The sequence below is a fragment of the Pelecanus crispus genome, chromosome 3 (assembly GCF_030463565.1).
Source record: "Pelecanus crispus isolate bPelCri1 chromosome 3, bPelCri1.pri, whole genome shotgun sequence".
Lineage (NCBI taxonomy): Eukaryota > Metazoa > Chordata > Aves > Pelecaniformes > Pelecanidae > Pelecanus > Pelecanus crispus.
In genome coordinates, this window is record NC_134645.1 from 82,446,120 (window position 1) to 82,464,661 (window position 18,542).

Sequence of the window (18,542 nt, forward strand, 5' to 3'; positions counted from 1 at the left end):
GTAATACCTGAAAATAAACTGACCCTGTACATTGGAGACATCTCAGATGGTTACCTTTTTTTAAAAAAAAAAATGCTTGTGTGAGTGAAACTGCCCAGCAAGCAATTCACAGTATCCCAGAGCAGGGTATCTAAAATAATTGGGCGAACTGCATTCTAAAGGTGCTTATTTCTGCCCATCGTTTATGAAGGGAGCCTATGGCAGTGGTGTCAGGCTTAGGTTTTAGACGCATGAAGTTTGCCAACACACAATCTTAAAAGCTTCCAGGAAGTACAGAGGCATGCAGGATGTGCTCTGCAAAGCGTGAGCAAAACCAAGGAGGCTGACTGCTAATGCAACAAACTTGACAGTATGTGCAGTTCTCAGTGCTGAGCATGGGAGTAACAGAGACTCAGCTTGTAGCTTGCAGTCAAAAAATAGCTCTTGTTAATAATTCAGCATTGTTTTAGCTTGCTATGTATATAAGTGTTGGTTCTTAGTGTCTTTTTTTTCTGCTGCTCTTTCAAATCTGCTTCAATGTTTTGCTTTGTTTTGATTTTTTTGCATTTCTTTGTAGCTTCCATTACTGTAAATTTTGGAGGCAGTTAGCGATGCACCAAAGCGAGTTATAATATGTATATTATACACAAAAGTTGTGTTCCTAAATCTCATGGAATGTTTTAAAAACATTTTGCATTGTCTTCTCATCTGTTATCTTGACCTTGCTGAGAACATCTAATTCATAAACCAAAGGGGTGATGGAGAGTTAATATTGCTGCTTCTTAGGGAAGTTCTTCAGTAGCAGGAATCCCCACATAAGCCAGCAGCCTTGCCCCTGGGAAATTGAATCTTTTTAATGAAAGAGTAATATCTCTTCATAATATGTAAGTTGAAATAATAATGTACCTCGACTTTTAATGAAAACACCCATTAAGCTGCAATGCTTCATCAAATGATTAGTGAGGAATCAAGGGTGATCATAATTTAATTTTAAAATAAAGATTGCTTAAGTAGTATTTTTGCTGAAGCAAAACTACATGTTATATACATTTGAAGTGGATCTGAGAGTGTCTATAATCCATTTTGTGAAACTTTAAGTGTCAGGAAATTCTGAGAGTAAAACTGGATATTGTAGTTACAGGTGTTACTGAGAATACTAATGGAGTGCATGGGATCTCATACTTACTGCAGAGCAGTTAATTCTGCAGGCAGAAATGGTGTGTTACTGTAGGGGTGCTATTTTTTAAATTCATATTTTGTATTAATAAACCAGTTATACATGTGAATGTTGGCAGATTTGTGCAATGTCAGTGTAATAAATATTTTAAATGAGTGCATATTTTCCTTGTGTATACAGCCAAGAATGATTTGATATTTCAAAATATGTAATTGCATATAACAATTAAACTTACAAAGTTCATTCTGTTCTCCAGCCTCACTTAGGAAATTTAAGTCACTCCAGGGCTAAAATTACACATCAATTACTAATTTATAAACAGTGTTATGTTGTACTGTATCTTATTATTTCAGGTCACGGTTTCATGGTTGAAATTTCAATTAGTGTTATACTCTGGGGCTTTGGCTCAAAAATTCCCAGATTTAGGCTAGAGGCTCATGAAGGGGTTAAGAAGTTGGGGGGACATATCAGCGACGGTCTTTGGGAAGAGGGGAGTAGTAAAACTTTATTTTGGTGTTTATGTAGCATAAATTCATATGGCTAGAAAGTCAGACTAGTGTTAAATTTCAGGAACAAGCTAAAAGGAAAGTAGACTCTATCGAGCTATTAGAATTTGAAGGTCTTCGAGCTCTAGGGGGTCGTGACAGACCTGAACTGTATATGAAAGCAGGGACTGTTAAAGAAGCTAAGTGTTACAGAATAATGAGTTTTGACCTTCAATTCAGAAAGAGCTTGTTACCCTTAATGGAAGGGGCACATGATACAACTTTGAACTTCTGTTCTGGAACCTGAATGTGCAAAGATGCATTTATAAGACTGTCTTCAGTACAACTCCATGAATTCAAATTATTTGGTTTTATAGGGCTTTGGGGAAACTGGAAAGATTTATTAAAATGTGAACAACATAAAATAGTGCAAAACCAAAATTCAGTTTTGCCTTGCTTCTGTTATATTTTCTATGTTTTTTTCCTCTGATGTTGGTATTTTGAACTCCCCATCTCACAGTGTTACTTCAACATTACAGCATGCCCCAGTGAGTCCTACCTGATTTTTCTTGCTCGTTTGAGTCCATCTTTTTGGTTTTTGCTCCCAGCAGATAAGAGAAGGCATTGTCCAATGCTGGTACCTTGCCCATGATTTAGGTTTCCAGTCTGACTTGTCAGGGGAGAAGATGCACATACATAGTTGGAAGAGAACAAGAATCATAACCTCACCGAGTCCTACAAACAAACAAAAAAATCCCTCGTTCCCTTCTTCTGGATATTTTTTCTTGACTTTTAACCTTGTTTGTATTTTGTCTAGTTTGTATTTGATTTGTGAATTAATGAGAAGAAGTTGAAATACTTTTGTTGCAAAGTAGGGTAACCTGTTTCTTAAATGACAGAAATACTGAGAGAGATGAAGGGGTTTCAGTCTTTTTCCTGTCTGCATGAGTAAATAAAAGATTTGTCTCTAAAGATCTAAAGCCAATGGCACAGGATACAGGAGAGAATGTGTTATGTGATACATTCTGGGTGAACTGGAGCCCTGAAGAGTTTCTACACTTCACAGAATATAAAGATGGGGATTGATGTCAGATGGTCAGTAGAACTGCAGGGATTTTTGTAGAAATTGCCAGCCCAGACCATTTTTTTAAAATGTTTGGATTTTCCAAAGTCTGATTAAAAAAATTAGCATTCCATGAAAAAGTTCACATATCTCTGGTGGTTTTTTCTTTAATTCTTCTGAGGGACAAACTCAGAATGTGAAAGGTTCTGTGAAGCAAAAGCTCTTGTTCCTGCACAGCTGAGGTGGGTAGCTCTGCAGGGGCCCAGGACTGTCAGGAGAGGCATAAAGGACATGAACATCTGCAGAGCACTTTGTTCCAGGGTCCTTTTGCCAGATTGAGTTCACTGTGCTGTGTATCCTGTTCCTACTACCATAGAGTCTCAAGAATGCTGTTTAACAACACTAGCTTCTTGAATAAATGTGTTTTTTCTGAAAATGGTGTGTTGAGGATATCGCCTCAGAAGAGCCCTTTTCTTATACCCAGAAGAGCTTGCTTACGATAATAGCCTCCTGAATACTTAGGCAATAAAAACAAGATAAACAGTCACATCTAGGTTCTATAACGTGCAATACAGGATCACGTCTTTTTGTTCTTATGATTTAGACTCAAGCTAAACTAATAATGATTGGTTTGATTTTCATACATTTCCATAAATATTGCTGGCAAAGATCAATGTTTTGCTTGGGGTTTGCATTGAAATATGTGATATTTAAGAGCAATATTGATCTATAAGCATCCCAAATGCATAAGCATCTTGGTTAAACAATTCTCTATTCCTGTGTTTGCAAAAATTAGCTTCAAGTGGCACGGTTAGTGCATTTCCAAAGAATTTCAGCCTTTACTTTTGGGTTCATCTTTTTTGTTTCAGAAGGCAGGTGACTTCTAAAGATTTAAGAGTTAATTCAAAGTATGTCAGAAATTTTGGTGCATGTATTTAGGTATGCTAACGAATTTTAGAATCAGATTATGTCTGATTGTTGGGGTGGTTTTTTTATGATTTTTTTTTACTGTATTTTCTGTGTCTTCATTTTTCTTTTCCACACTGTGCAGAATGGGTTGCTTGTGTGAGGTCCAACTTCCTGGTTTTGTGCTATCTGCGCGACGTGAAGAATATCCTGCAACTTCATGATCTAGCTACTGGTGCACATCTCAAGACTTTCCCCCTAGAGGTTGGCAGTATTATGGGATATAGTGGCCAAAAGAAGGACACCGAAATATTCTATCAGTTTACTTCCTTTTTATCTCCAGGTAAGATTGGTTTTTTTCTTAGTTATTGTTCCTTTTTGTGGGAACAGTATCTTTCTCGTTTTCTGTTTTTTGGTAGTTATTAGGTATGTCTAAGATGCAGATAAAACTGCTTCCCGCCATGTAGTAAGTAGTGGTTGTGCACTTCAAAGTGTACCAGTCTTGATCCATGGAGCCTGAACAATATGCCTACTAATACTTGAGACACCTGCATTGAAATTACTAAAGACTGGCTTGTACTAGAGGTGAAACTGTAGCATTCTCACAGCTCTTGCTTCATACAGCAAGATATAAATTTACAAATTCTGTTGAAGACAATTGTTAATGTATTTAATGTGATCTTCATCACAATTTTGAAGAACATTAAAGAAAGTCACAAAAAATTCTTTCTCTCACAGCTTTCCAACTCATTTATGCATAGCCTCATTAGAGCATCCTTACTATCTATCCTAAGAACACTTGGTGTTGTTGGATTGCTGCAGGAATCCTTTGTACGATCCTGCAAAGGCAGAGCTGTCCAAAGCGTTAATATGTGTGTGGCACACCACTAAGCATTCCAGGATTTTGAATAGGAAGGAATTGTCAAGCTAGTTATATGACAAGAAAATGTATTTGCTGTTGTCTTTTTTTTTTTCTTTTTCTTTTCTTTCTTTCTTCATTCTTTCTTTCTTTATGACCCAAAAATAGCTAATACAGGACAGGATTCAAATAGGGAGAGGGGAGATAGGCTCCAGAATCTTTATGTTCTTCCAGGGTTGTGAGTGATCATGAACCATAAGATGATCAAAAATTTTCTTATAGCATCTGACATATATTTTTGCTCTGTTTCAGTTAGAGCACAGCCACATTGCAAAATGGCTGTATAATTGTTGTGATAGGTTTGCTGGTTTTGCTAGAAAGGATTCTGTCAAATTATCAAAATTGTTTCAAGCTTAGCAGATAAGAAATGTGTTGAACTTCCTAGTATTATCTTACTGGTTACGTAACCAGAAATAAGATACATTATGTTTCCAGTTCCTCTTTTAAACAAACTTTTAAACAGCATTCAGATCATTGCAGCCATTGCATCTGGGGAGCTTGAGGGCACTCTTGCTTTTACTTCTAACTTCATCCCAGCTTGATGGTTCAGATAATTCACTTGCTCACATCCCACTTTGTGGGCCAGAAGTTGTCAGTCTTGTGAGCCTGCACCATTCATCTCAGCTGAGCCAGTAGAGTCTCTGCAGCTGCTAAACATGTGGAGGGGAAGAGCCCTGAGATCTGTTTTAGCCCCTGGCTTGCCAGCCAACCAACAATGGCTGCTCTTGCGGCCTCTTGGTTGCTTTGGCAGATTTTTTTTTTTTTCCTCTCTTTTCCATCCATGTGCTTATCATCTACAGAGAATTCACCATAGTTTAGCTCTGTTACATGAGGCAGAGTGACCTGGAATCTAGAAGAAAGAGGGAGGGAAGAAATGGAGGTAGAATGTATGGGAGTAAGGAAAGGGTGAGGAAAGCAGACCAGAGAGGTAATTTTTAGGTAGGGGTGTGGATATTTTTTAATTTGCATGCAACCTCCATTCACCCTATCAGTAAAATAACCAGACAAAAGGTATAGGGATGGTCCTTGGTTAACCTAGATCTTCCTGCTTTACTATTAGAAATCAATATAATTTGCACTTGTGTTCAGTTGCACTATATTTTTTTTCTAATGAGAAACAAATTAACATACTGGTGTTTAAAACCTACAACAAAAGTAATTAAAATATATGAAACAATGAATAAAGCACTTCTAAAACCATAGATGCCAACACATCAAAATCATTTTTGCTATTTCCTGAAAAATATGGTTATTCCTGCTGTCCACTCCAGTCAGGTGCTTAAGTGAGCACTCTAGTGTTTTGCATTTATTTAGCACCCAGCAAAAGAGTACAGGCCCCAACATTACTATGTTTTTGGATATTAACTGCCATGCCACTAAAAATATAACAGAAGAAGAGATGCAGTACCAGGGGTTCATTTGCATGTTACTGTAATATTAGGTTGATTGACTCCAGAAATGCAGTCTATGACTGTGCTTGCACTTCATCATGCGGTTTCCTAATATGCAGCTATCCTGCTTGCTCTGTGTGTAATGTTTGCCCATTGTCGTGGTTTAGCCCCAGCCAGCAACTAAGCACCACGCAGCCGCTCGCTCACTCCCCCTACCCCGATGGGATGGGGGAGAGAATTGGAGGAGTAAGAGTGAGAAACACTCCTGGGCTGAGATAAGAACAGTTTAATAATTGAAATAAAGTAAAATAGTAATGCTAATAGTAACAGTATAATAATGATAATAATAATAATGATACACGAAGCAAGTGATGCACAATGCAATTGCTCACCACCCGCCGACCGATACCCAGACAGTTCCCGAGCAGCGATCGCTGCTCCCCGGCCAACCCCCCCCAGTTTATATACTGAGCATGACGTCATATGGTATGGAATAGCCCTTTGGTCAGTTTGGATCAACTATTCTGGCTGTGCCCCCTCCCAGTTTCTTGTGCGCCTGGCAGAGCATGGGAAGCTGAAAAAGTCCTTGACTAGTATAAGCAGTACTCAGCAACAACTAAAAACATCAGCCTGTTATCAACATTCTTCTCCTACTAAATCCAAAACACAGCACTATGCCTGCTGTTAGTAAGAAAATTAACTCTATCCCAGCCGAAACCAGGACAGTATCCACCCCTTATTCTATACCATCTACGTCATGCACAGGCCCTCCCCTTTCCAATGTGTTCCAATTAATCACCACCGCTTTCCCTATCTTGATATACACACAGATATCATTCCCTTTGTCTATGGCCCATCCCTCTAAAATGTCCATTGAGTTCATTTAGCCCATGACTTTGGGTTCCATCTGTCATCACAGTCTTTCAGAGCAGGAGAGGTGGTGTGCAATGTTGGACTGTTGCATGCTGAAGTCAGTTCTCATTCCAACATGGTTTCATCAAAGTTCATTTTCATTAAGCTGGGCAATTCTTACTGCAATACCATTGATGCGGCATATAGCAATCATAATATATAGTATTATATACTTAATATTAACCTACTATATTATTATATTAACATGCAGTTAAGAGATAACATATAGTTAAGAGATAACATACAGTATTATAAAGCAATTAATATTATACAATTCAGTTCATTGGCTATTTTCACCCAAAATCAAATTCCCTTGAGGTACACATTGGGCTTCCCCATCCTTTCGCATCACCCACCAAGTGCACCCAGGTCCTTGAGCAAAAGCAATCCCATGAATGGGTTTGCCTTTGCCAGAGGGGGAAGTAACCCAGACTGTCTTCCCCAGCATATTTTTCATGTGCACTACAGGAACTTTATCTCCTTCTACAGTACGTAAAAGTTTTGATTGGGCAGGGCCAGCTCGATTGGCAGATCCCCTGGTGTTGACTAACCAGGTGGCTTTTGCTAAATGCGTATCCCAATGTTTAAACGTCCCACCACCCATTGCTCTCAGGGTAGTCTTTAACAATCCATTGTATCGCTCAATTTTCCCGGAGGCTGGTGCATGGTAGGGGATGTGATACACCCACTCAATGCCGTGCTCTTTGGCCCAGGTGTCTATGAGGTTGTTTCGGAAATGAGTCCCGTTGTCTGACTCAATTCTTTCTGGGGTGCCATGTCGCCACAGGACTTGCTTTTCAAGGCCCAGGATGGTGTTCCGGGCGGTGGCATGGGGCACGGGATATGTTTCCAGCCATCCAGTGGTTGCTTCCACCATGGTGAGCACATAGCGCTTGCCCTGGCGGGTCTGTGGGAGCGTGATGTAATCAATCTGCCAGGCCTCCCCATATTTATATTTTAGCCATCGTTCACTATACCCAAGGGGCTTGAACTGCTTGGCTTGCTTGATTGCAGCGCATGTTTCACACTCATGAATAACCTGTGCAATACTGTCCATAGTTAAGTCCACCCCTCGATCACGAGCCCATTTATACGTTGCATCCCTTCCTTGATGGCCTGAGGCATCATGGGCCCACCGAGCTATAAATAATTCACCCTTATGTTGCCAGTCCAAATCCACCTGAGCCACTTCAATCTTAGCAGCCTGATCTACTTGCTGGTTGTTTTGATGTTCTTCAGTGGCCCGACTCTTAGGTACATGAGCATCTACATGACGAACTTTTACAACCAGGTTCTCTACCCGGGCAGCAATATCTTGCCACAATGCGGCAGCCCAGATTGGTTTGCCTCTGCGCTGCCAGTTGCTCTGCTTCCATTGCTGCAGCCACCCCCACAGGGCATTTGCCACCATCCATGAGTCAGTATAGAGATAAAGGATTGGCCACTTTTCTCTTTCAGCAATATCTAAAGCCAGCTGGATGGCTTTCACCTCTGCAAACTGACTCGACTCCCCTTCTCCTTCAGCAGTTTCTGCGACTTGTCGTATAGGACTCCATACAGCAGCTTTCCACCTCCGATGCTTTCCCACAAGACGACAGGACCCATCAGTGAACAGGGCATATTGCTTTTCATTTTCTGGCAATTTATTATACAGTGGGGCCTCTTCAGCACGTGTCACCTCCTCCTCTGGTGATATTCTAATGTTTTTTCCTTCTGGCCAGTCCATGATCACTTCCAAGATTCCTGGGCGACTGGGGTTTCCTATTCGAGCCCGTTGTGTGATCAATGCGACCCACTTACTCCATGTAGCATCAGTTGCATGATGTGTAGAGGGGACCCTCCCTTTGAACATCCAGCCCAACACCGGCAGTCGGGGTGCCAGCAGGAGCTGTGCTTCAGTACCAACCACTTCTGAAGCAGCTCGAACCCCTTCATATGCTGCCAGTATCTCTTTCTCAGTTGGAGTGTAGCGGGCTTCGGATCCTCTGTATCCCCGACTCCAAAACCCTAGGGGTCGACCTCGAGTCTCCCCTGGTGCTTTCTGCCAGAGGCTCCAGGTAGGGCCATTCTCCCCGGCTGCGGTGTAGAGCACATTTTTAATATCCTGCCCTGCCCGGACTGGCCCAAGGGCTACTGCATGAACTATCTCACGTTTAATTTGTTCAAAGGCTTGTTGTTGCTCAGGGCCCCATTTGAATTCGTTCTTCTTCCGGGTCACTTGATAGAGAGGGCTTACGATCTGGCTGTAATTTGGAATATGCATTCTCCAAAACCCCACAACGCCTAAGAAAGCTTGTGTTTCCTTTTTGCTAGTTGGTGGGGACATAGCTGTTATTTTGTTGATCACATCCATTGGGATCTGACGACGTCCATCTTGCCATTTTATTCCTAAAAACTGGATCTCCTGTGCAGGCCCCTTGACCTTACTCTGTTTTATGGCAAAACCAGCCTTCAGAAGGATTTGGACTATTTTCTTTCCCTTCTCAAAAACTTCTTCTGCTGTATTGCCCCACACAATGATGTCATCAATGTACTGCAGATGTTCTGGAGCTTCACCCTGTTCCAGTGCTGTCTGGATCAGTCCATGGCAAATGGTGGGGCTGTGCTTCCACCCCTGGGGCAGTCGGTTCCAGGTGTACTGAACACCCCTCCAGGTAAAAGCAAACTGGGGTCTGCACTCTGCTGCCAAAGGGATGGAGAAAAATGCATTAGCAATATCAATTGTGGCATACCACTTAGCTGCCTTTGACTCCAGTTCATATTGAAGTTCTAGCATGTCTGGCACGGCAGCACTCAGCGGCGGTGTAACTTCGTTCAGGCCACGATAGTCCACTGTTAGTCTCCACTCCCCATTAGACTTTCGCACTGGCCATATGGGACTGTTAAAGGGTGAGCGAGTCTTGCTGATCACTCCCTGGCTCTCCAGTCGACGAATCAGTTTATGGATGGGAATCAGGGAGTCTCGGTTGGTGCGATATTGCCGCCTGTGCACAGTTGTGGTAGCAATCGGCACCTGTTGTTCCTCAACCTTCAGCAACCCTACAATTGAAGGGTCCTCTGAGAGACCGGGCAAGGTGGACAACTGTTTAATTTCCTCTGTCTCCAAAGCAGCTATACCAAAAGCCCACCGGTACCCTTTTGGGTCCTTGAAATACCCTCTCCTGAGGTAGTCTATGCCAAGGATGCACGGAGCATCTGGGCCAGTCACAATGGGGTGCTTTTGCCACTCATTCCCAGTTAGGCTCACTTCAGCTTCCAGTACAGTTAGCTGTTGGGATCCCCCTGTCACTCCAGAAATACAAATGGGTTCTGCCCCTCTATAGTTTGATGGCATTAGCGTGCACTGTGCACCAGTGTCCACTAGAGCCTTATACTCCTGTGGGTCTGACGTTCCAGGCCATCGAATCCACACAGTCCAGTAAACCCGGTTGTCCCTTTCCTCCACCTGGCTGGAGGCAGGGCCCCTCTAACACTGGTCACAGTATTCGTTGTTCACTTCCTGTAAATGTGAATCAAAAGTTCCCTGATCAAGGTCGGAAGTAAAATTAGCCCTCTTACTCTGTCTCGGGAACTGCTCACTGGAAACTGGAGCTGCAATTTTCCTGGGAGAACCGCCTTTTCTAATAGTTTTTCCTTGCAATTCACGCACCCGTGCCTCTAAGGTTGAGGTGGGTTTTCCATCCCACTTTCTCATGTCCTCTCCATAATCACGCAGGTAAAACCACAGGGTGCCCCGTGGTGTGTATCCTCTATATCCTCTCTCTTGAGCATAGGGACGTTGACTCCTAATGGCTGAGACACTGGTCCGTGCAGGTGGGGAGTAGGACAGATCCTCTCTGAGTTGTTGGAACTCTTGGCATATTTTTTCAGACAGTTTTTCCACAGCCGAGACACAGGCCCGTAGGGAGGAAGAGAGCTTTTCTTCGTAGTCCCGGAGTTGTCTAGCCACTTCATCCACCGTTGGTGCCTCGTCGTCTTTCCAGGCTAGTATTGCCAACGAGTTGGAATACGATGCTGGTGCGCTCCGTACCACCTTCCGCCACATGGATTGTGTGCACCTGACTTCATCTGGGTCTTTGGTTAACCGCTCATCATTCAGGTCACTGTAAATCACCTCCAGCATGCCTAATTCCCTCAGGTACTGGATACCTTTCTCTACGGTGGTCCATTTGCTTGGGCGGTATAAAACATCCTCCTTGAAGGGATACCTTTCCTTCACGCTTGACAGAAGTCGCCTCCAGAGGCTGAGCGGTTTTGCCCCTTTTCCAATTGCTTTGTCAATGCCCCCTTCCCTGGAAAGGGATCCCAGCTGCTTGGCTTCCCTACCCTCTAAATCCAGGCTACTGGCCCCGTTATCCCAGCATCGGAGCAGCCAGGTGATGATGTGCTCGCCTGGATGACGACCAAAATCTTTTCGCATATCTCGCAGCTCACTCAGGGATAGGGATCGGGTGGTCACCATCTCATTTATGGGTTCTTCCTCCTCTGGTTCTCGTGATGGCCCTGGTTCATCTTCATCCCTTACTAAACGAACTGATTTCCTCGTGTATTTTTTCTTCTGTATAGGGGCAACTGATACCGGCGCAGGTTGGTTCTCTGGTTTAGCCACAGTGTCTGTCACTGGGGTTTGAGTAGCCGCAGTGCTCATGGCTGTGGCTGGAGTAGCCACAGTGCCTGGGGCAGGGGTTTGAGTAGCTGCAAGGCCTGTAGTGGGGGTTGGAGTAGCCGCAGGGCCTGTAGTGGGGGTTTGAGTAGCCACAGTGCTTGTTGTTTTGTCATCAGATCCAGAGACCTTCTCTTTCTTTTGAGGGTACTGATTAGTGTTGACCACGGCTCGATAGGCATGGGCCAGTCCCCAGCATGTTGCAATGATTTGTGTCTCTCTGGAGCTACCAGGGTGACAACATACTTCTTCCAAATACTTTACTAATTCTTCAGGATTCTGCACTTGTTCAGGGGTGAAGTTCCAAAACACTGGAGGTCCCCACTGCCCTAGGTACTTGCGCATACGATCCCACGCACCCTGCCACTCATAACTATCCAGCCTTGGGGTAGATCTCTGGATGGTATTTTTAAACTGCTTACTGACCTTTATCAAAACGGAAACAACATTCCCAAGAATTATCAATAGAAGTATCTTAACTGCCCAGGGGTGTTCAAGATACAGGAAAGTTGTTGTAATGAAGGAGGAAACATCATAGAAGAAAGCAGCAAAGGTGCCATTCTGTATTTCCTCCACAACAACCCTCTCAGAGTAAGAAGTATAATTGCTAACTCTCTCTATGAGGTAGTACCCGAAGTACAGTAGTGACTTCTGTATGAAACCCAAATACCAAAGAATGCTCAAGGTCAGGGCTTTGATAAGGAGCCTCCCAAGCAAAAAAACATGAATCACTGCAGAGCATAGCACACTACACAAACTGACAGCAAGCTTTAACGCGTGCTGCAAAAAAAAGAACATGGTGCAGATCAGAAGAACTAATATCGTGACCGGCAACTGTTAACAGACTCCTTAATACACTCTGATTAATCTGTTGTTATCTCAAGCCCCACGTTGGGCGCCAAAAAGGACTGTCGTGGTTTAGCCCCAGCCAGCAACTAAGCACCACGCAGCCGCTCGCTCACTCCCCCTACCCCGATGGGATGGGGGAGAGAATTGGAGGAGTAAGAGTGAGAAACACTCCTGGGCTGAGATAAGAACAGTTTAATAATTGAAATAAAGTAAAATAGTAATGCTAATAGTAACAGTATAATAATGATAATAATAATAATGATACACGAAGCAAGTGATGCACAATGCAATTGCTCACCACCCGCCGACCGATACCCAGACAGTTCCCGAGCAGCGATCGCTGCTCCCCGGCCAACCCCCCCCAGTTTATATACTGAGCATGACGTCATATGGTATGGAATAGCCCTTTGGTCAGTTTGGATCAACTATTCTGGCTGTGCCCCCTCCCAGTTTCTTGTGCGCCTGGCAGAGCATGGGAAGCTGAAAAAGTCCTTGACTAGTATAAGCAGTACTCAGCAACAACTAAAAACATCAGCCTGTTATCAACATTCTTCTCCTACTAAATCCAAAACACAGCACTATGCCTGCTGTTAGTAAGAAAATTAACTCTATCCCAGCCGAAACCAGGACACCCATACATTATCCAGCCTGGGCAGCTGTATAGAAGTCAAATGACTGCTCTGCCTGTGACTGCCTAGTGTGCTTTCCTTTGTGCTTTCACATCACTTTCTGGATCCTAATCTTTAAGGGAAATGCTGCTTTAATGCTTGTTTGTACCTGTCACCCTGCATTAGGCTTGCTAGTCCCTTTGTGACAAATGAAGAAAAAAAATTCCCAGCAGATGTAGAGTAGTCCTACTTTTATTCCCCTGTTAATTCACCATTGCAGAAAAAGGCTTCATCAGTTATTAGAAATGTTGGTTTTCATCTGTGTTCCCTTGCCAATCTGTATCTTTGATTTTCCACAGTCTATAGAAGTGATTTATGAGGTAATTCCCTTGTATCAGATATGTTTCCTCATTATTTCATGTTTCAATATAATTTTTTATAGCTATAACCTCTGTAATAATTACTTCTGGTTTCCTGAAAGTATCTAAAATATACACAATACAGTAGTATTTCAATCAAGTCTTGTCCACCTTGGTTAATTTTATTACATTGAGGATCCCTGTAGAGGGCTTTTTGCCTTAACTTTTAGTGTTCTTTTCCCCGATACACATTTAAAATTCTACAGAGACCAGCTTGTTGTAAAGCAGAAAAACAAAGAATAATTAACACTGAGGTTAGCTTTATGTATCATATGTATCTGTAGTATATCCATGAATATTAGGATTTTGTATTATGTTAACCAGTGTGCAAACACAATAGTCACACTGTATGGCATGTGCTCAAGTGTTATTAGGGTTGAATGACAGGAAATGTGATTTATAGTTTAAATGCAAAATTCTTGGCCAATTATACATCTGTGTAGTGTCTAGATTGCTACAGTCTCTGTGATTCTGCCTCTGCTGCAATCTAGAATTTTTATGCTGCTTGTAGACATAAATTTTCTGATGTGCACAATTCTTTGGATATCGTAGTTGCAACTCAAGCAAGTGAAGTTGCCTTCAAACCTGCAGGATCAGCATGTAAAATAAATTATACAAGACCAAATTCTGTTCAGTTACATAGGTAACCTGTGCTAGTCTGCCACAATTTCAAGTGGATGCTCAGCTCTTTCTGTTATCTGGGGGTCTATTTGAATAAAATCTCAAAATATTTTATCATAAAGAGAAAAATGTTGACCTGAGTGAAATTCTTGATATATTTATGCTCAGTCTGGTGGTTCCAGAGGAGATGTTTTAAAATTGACTTTATACTTCTTTCTTCCAACATTATCATTCTCAATAAGTGCTATGTAACTTTATGAAAACAAATCTTTTTTCCATGTTGCTTAACCCGCTTTGGATACCTGGCTTTGTATGGGCAGTGAGAATTATTCTTTCTGTACAGAAAGCCTTTGCACCCTTCCTAGATGAAGTGCATATATGTATGTGTTAAATTATATATTAACTGAAAGAATGTTTCTGGAGCTACTGTTTTTCACCCTGCTGAGTTACCTTTGCCATTTGTTACTCCATCACAGTGCATAAACTGGCATCCTTTTAATGATGGACATACACTAAGCTGACAAACTTGCAATCTGTTTTAGGTATTATATATCACTGTGATCTGACCAAAGAGGAACTGGAGCCAAGAGTTTTCCGGGAGGTGACTGTGAAAGGATTTGACCCTTCGGTTTACCAGACAATTCAGGTAATAAACATGAGTTCTGCTGTCCTGCTGTAATCGTTTATGCAAGAGTTTAACAAAATTGCACTTGGCTAAAGGTGAGAGTGCTTTGATTAGCTCCTGGGTTGCAAGCCTGTGTGCGCTCTGAAGGAATTCCACCAAGTCTTGTTAGAGAGATTGGAAGACGCAACTGCAAGTAATGGGGCAGTCAATCCAGTCCTCAGTTGTCTTAGATTAGCAGGCAATACGTTCTCTGAGGTTTTTTTTTTTTCCCCCATCTTATGGTATTCTTTGATATTTGTTTTAACTTCAGGTTGCTGCTTTTCCATTTTTATGTATTTCTTCCACCAGGGGAACTTGGCATGGCTTCAGTGGGCAAGGCTTAAGAGGCAGTGGAGAAATAGAGGAAACTTGGAATAGCCAGTCGTCTTTCCAGTACTTCCACAGTATTCCAGGGCCCACTGTGGGAAGTGGCAATGCTAGATAAAACGCTTCTGTCCCCATCACTCTTGTATAAAAACAGTGATGATTTTTGCCACAAGTTCATACTGTGGATCTCTATTAAGACCTCAAAAAGAAATTGGGAGGAAAGAAGGAAATGCATTGATTCATTTGTAGCTGGCATCAAATATGAAATCTGCCATAGAACTATGAAAGGTCTTGACCATGATTATTTGGAAGGAAAGCAGGAAAATATCTAGTGATGTGAACAGAAAAGTCTTCATTCATGCTCTGTAAGAATTTCCCATTCTGTCCACCTTTCCAAGAAGTGCCATAGTATATTGTGTTCATTAATGCATCAGTGGAGTTACACTTGGAGCAACTCTCTTTGATTTTCCTAAGAGCCGGATTAGACCCTTTGTTGGCAGTGCTGGAACAACTAGAACAAGGAGCAAAAGAGAAAAGAAATTTAAAATAAATACATATATGTAATTAACATTTCTAATGGAAAATCCCATGAAGCAATTATTGTACAGGTCTAACAGGTTTTAGTATTAGATGTTTAAACGATTTGGGACAGAGACCCTTCCATTCTATCTGTACACTACCGAGTACCATAGGATCTGGGTCCATGGGGTATTGCTTCAGTACTTAATCAGTAGTAGGTTAGCACTGCATTAATACTCTCTTTTAACTGTTTCCCAAGGTTCTAATGATTCATTAGGACTCCATGAATAAAGAATTTAAAGACAAACATATTTGTCCTATTTTGGTTTAATGAAAAACAGGTGTTGTTAAACATGCCTGCTGCCTCTTGGGAGGGCAAGATTGCATGGATGGCTTATAAAGCCATCAAAGGCTCAAATTCCGAAGAGGCTTTTTGCCTTGATAAAACAAAGGCCTGTGGATTTAAAAGTTTGCACAAGTGGAGTTAAAATTACAGACATGGATGATCTACAAACCGGTCCTGTGAGATGTGAACACGCAGAGAAATGAGTGAGGTCTTTCCTAGCAAGGCCTAATGCTGTTCAGTAAATTCCTCAGGAATCTAGAGAATAAAATATTTGCTGATAAAGTATTTGGAGTCAACAAAGATTGGCAGATAGCAAAGTGAGAGCAACAGCAGGTTACTGATTTGTAACTATGTGCACTGCTTGTTAAACGGTCCCATTATGACAATCTGCATTTTGGTATAGCCAAATGACATCTAGGAACCAGGGAAGGATTTATCCCACTTAAAAATCTGAAATCAGGTACGTTGTGTCAACTGGTCTCCCAGAGCTCCCTTTGCAATCCTGGGAAGGCCATAAGCTGCATCTACAGTAACAAGCAGTGTGTCATATTAGTCGCAGGAGTGAAATGGCTCATGCTGAGGATCTGGTGTCCATTTTGAGAGTTTTACTCTGGACAAGCTGTAATCCTGTCCTGTGAACTGAATTTCCATTATCGGTTGAAGTACTCTTGGTGCACTCCTGGAGTGTATCTGCTGCTTGAGTTTCATCCAGAAGGAATCCAGTCAGCATACATGGAAACCCCTCTGCTGTGGGAAGTGAGAGTGGTGAGGAGACTTGCTTTAGAACCTCATTTTGTTTTGAACTGAAATACTGTTGTAGGTGCACCAAAGGCTCAGACAGGTACCTCAGTTTAGTAGCGTGGAGACTCCTTTGGAGGTGCCTATTCCTCACACGTAAGTGAAGGCGTATAAGAATTAGCTAAGTTTAAGGCTTACAAAGTTAAGAGAAATTACTCATATGGAAAACAGTGTAAGCTACAGATTATATGGGACAGGTTTGGGAAAATACAGGGCTCTTCGTAGACAACTGCTTTGACCTCATAACAAGTATTATGACTACAAAGATTATGCAAAATACACATTTTAAGTCATAAGTGATCTTTCCACTAAACACAGCTTTGGTAAACCCCTGATAAAATACTATGCCCTGGTCAGGACTTTAAGGACTATATGGAATTTCTAGAGAGAGAGTTCATAGAAATTTGTTGAAATCATAGAATCATTTACATTGGAAAAGACCTTTAAGATCGTCGAGTGCAACTGTAAACCTAACACTCCCAAGTCCACCACTCAACCACGTCCCTAAGCACCACAGCTACACATCTTTTAAATACCTCCAAGGATGGTGACTCAACCAAAATAATTAGGGGTCTAGAAAAAGTCATTATATTGTGATGCTTAGCATATTTAATACCTGCAATTCATAGAAGAAATATCAGAGGGTGGATCGATTATTTTATATGTAGGATTTTGCATCTGTAGAGTAAGAGTGGAATAGAGAATTTTTCTTTCTATAGACAAAGGTATAACAAGATGCAGTGCTTAAAGTGGAACTTAAATAAGCTTACCCTGGAAAAATGGTGAAATGACCTAGGAGATAAAGTTAAGCAACAGTGCAACAGCATGACTTGGAGTCTTTGAAAGGAGATTAAATATTTTTCTTAAGCTCTTATTTTTAATTTTGCTTCTGGCACATACCCAGGGCAGATTCTCTGAAAGCATAAAGACAGTAGTATGTGTGCGTGAGGTTGTTGTAAACAGCCCCATCTGTTTGTCTCTGCATCTCCAGACAGAAATAAGAATGTTGTAGACAGTTTGCTGGAAATGTTCTCACAGAGAATGTGTTTTTACTGCTTCACTCAAATTCATTAAGGGACTTCAGCAGGATAACTTCAGGGCATAGTGAGCTGAAAAAGAGAAAGAAAACAGCATTCTCTTCAGGAAAGAATTCAGTACAATTATAATACTGCCATCAAACTCAGAAGGATAATAATGGAACACAAATACCCATGTAATTAAAAAGGGTTTAGAAAGGGGTTGCCATAAATTAGAAATAATGTATTTTTCTAGTAAATCAAATTTTATTAAATAAATGTCTGGAAAAACAAAATCTCATTTTACCTTTAAATCAATTACATGCTAAATTAAGGTAAAGCAGAACAGTAATACAAATAATTTCAAGGAGGAAGCATGCCATTGCTATGCCTGTGGAAACCTTCACTTTGCAAATCACTGGCAGAGCTTCACCACTAGGCTGTAATGGGGTGGAAGTCAATGTCACTGTTCCTGGTTTTCTCCTTACTCCTGCTCAGTACCAGCTCTAGGGAAATGTGACCTGTGTAGTTGCACTGGGATCAGTGCTTGTAAAGAGCACTCTTGGCTCACCACTCATCCAGTTTTACCTTTTATCAACAAATGATCTCAGTGTGGCAACATCTTGGAAATTAGTTTCCAATATTATTCAGATCCATGGAGAAATCTCAGCTGAGCTGTGAGAGAGGCTGTCCCTCAGCACAAGAAGGACATGGACCTGTTGGAGCAGGTCCAGAGGAGGGCCACAAAGATGATCTGAGGGCTGGAGCACCTCCCCTACGAGGACAGGCTGAGAGAGTTGGGGTTGTTCAGCCTGGAGAAGAGAAGGCTGCGGGGAGACCTTACTTCAGCCTTTCAGTACTTAAAGGGGGCCTATAGGAA

At 41.8% G+C, this 18,542-nt stretch overlaps 1 protein-coding gene across 1 annotated transcript in view; it reads left to right on the forward strand.

Annotated features, from left to right (window-relative positions):
- The window catches only part of PREP (prolyl endopeptidase), a 116,704-nt gene that overhangs the window by 63,239 nt on the left and 34,923 nt on the right, over positions 1–18,542 (forward strand). Inside the window, exons 9-10 of the mRNA XM_075707831.1 lie at positions 3,756–3,953; positions 14,535–14,638. Coding sequence (XP_075563946.1) covers positions 3,756–3,953; positions 14,535–14,638 — 302 coding nt within the window. The remainder of the gene's footprint in view (positions 1–3,755; positions 3,954–14,534; positions 14,639–18,542) is intronic.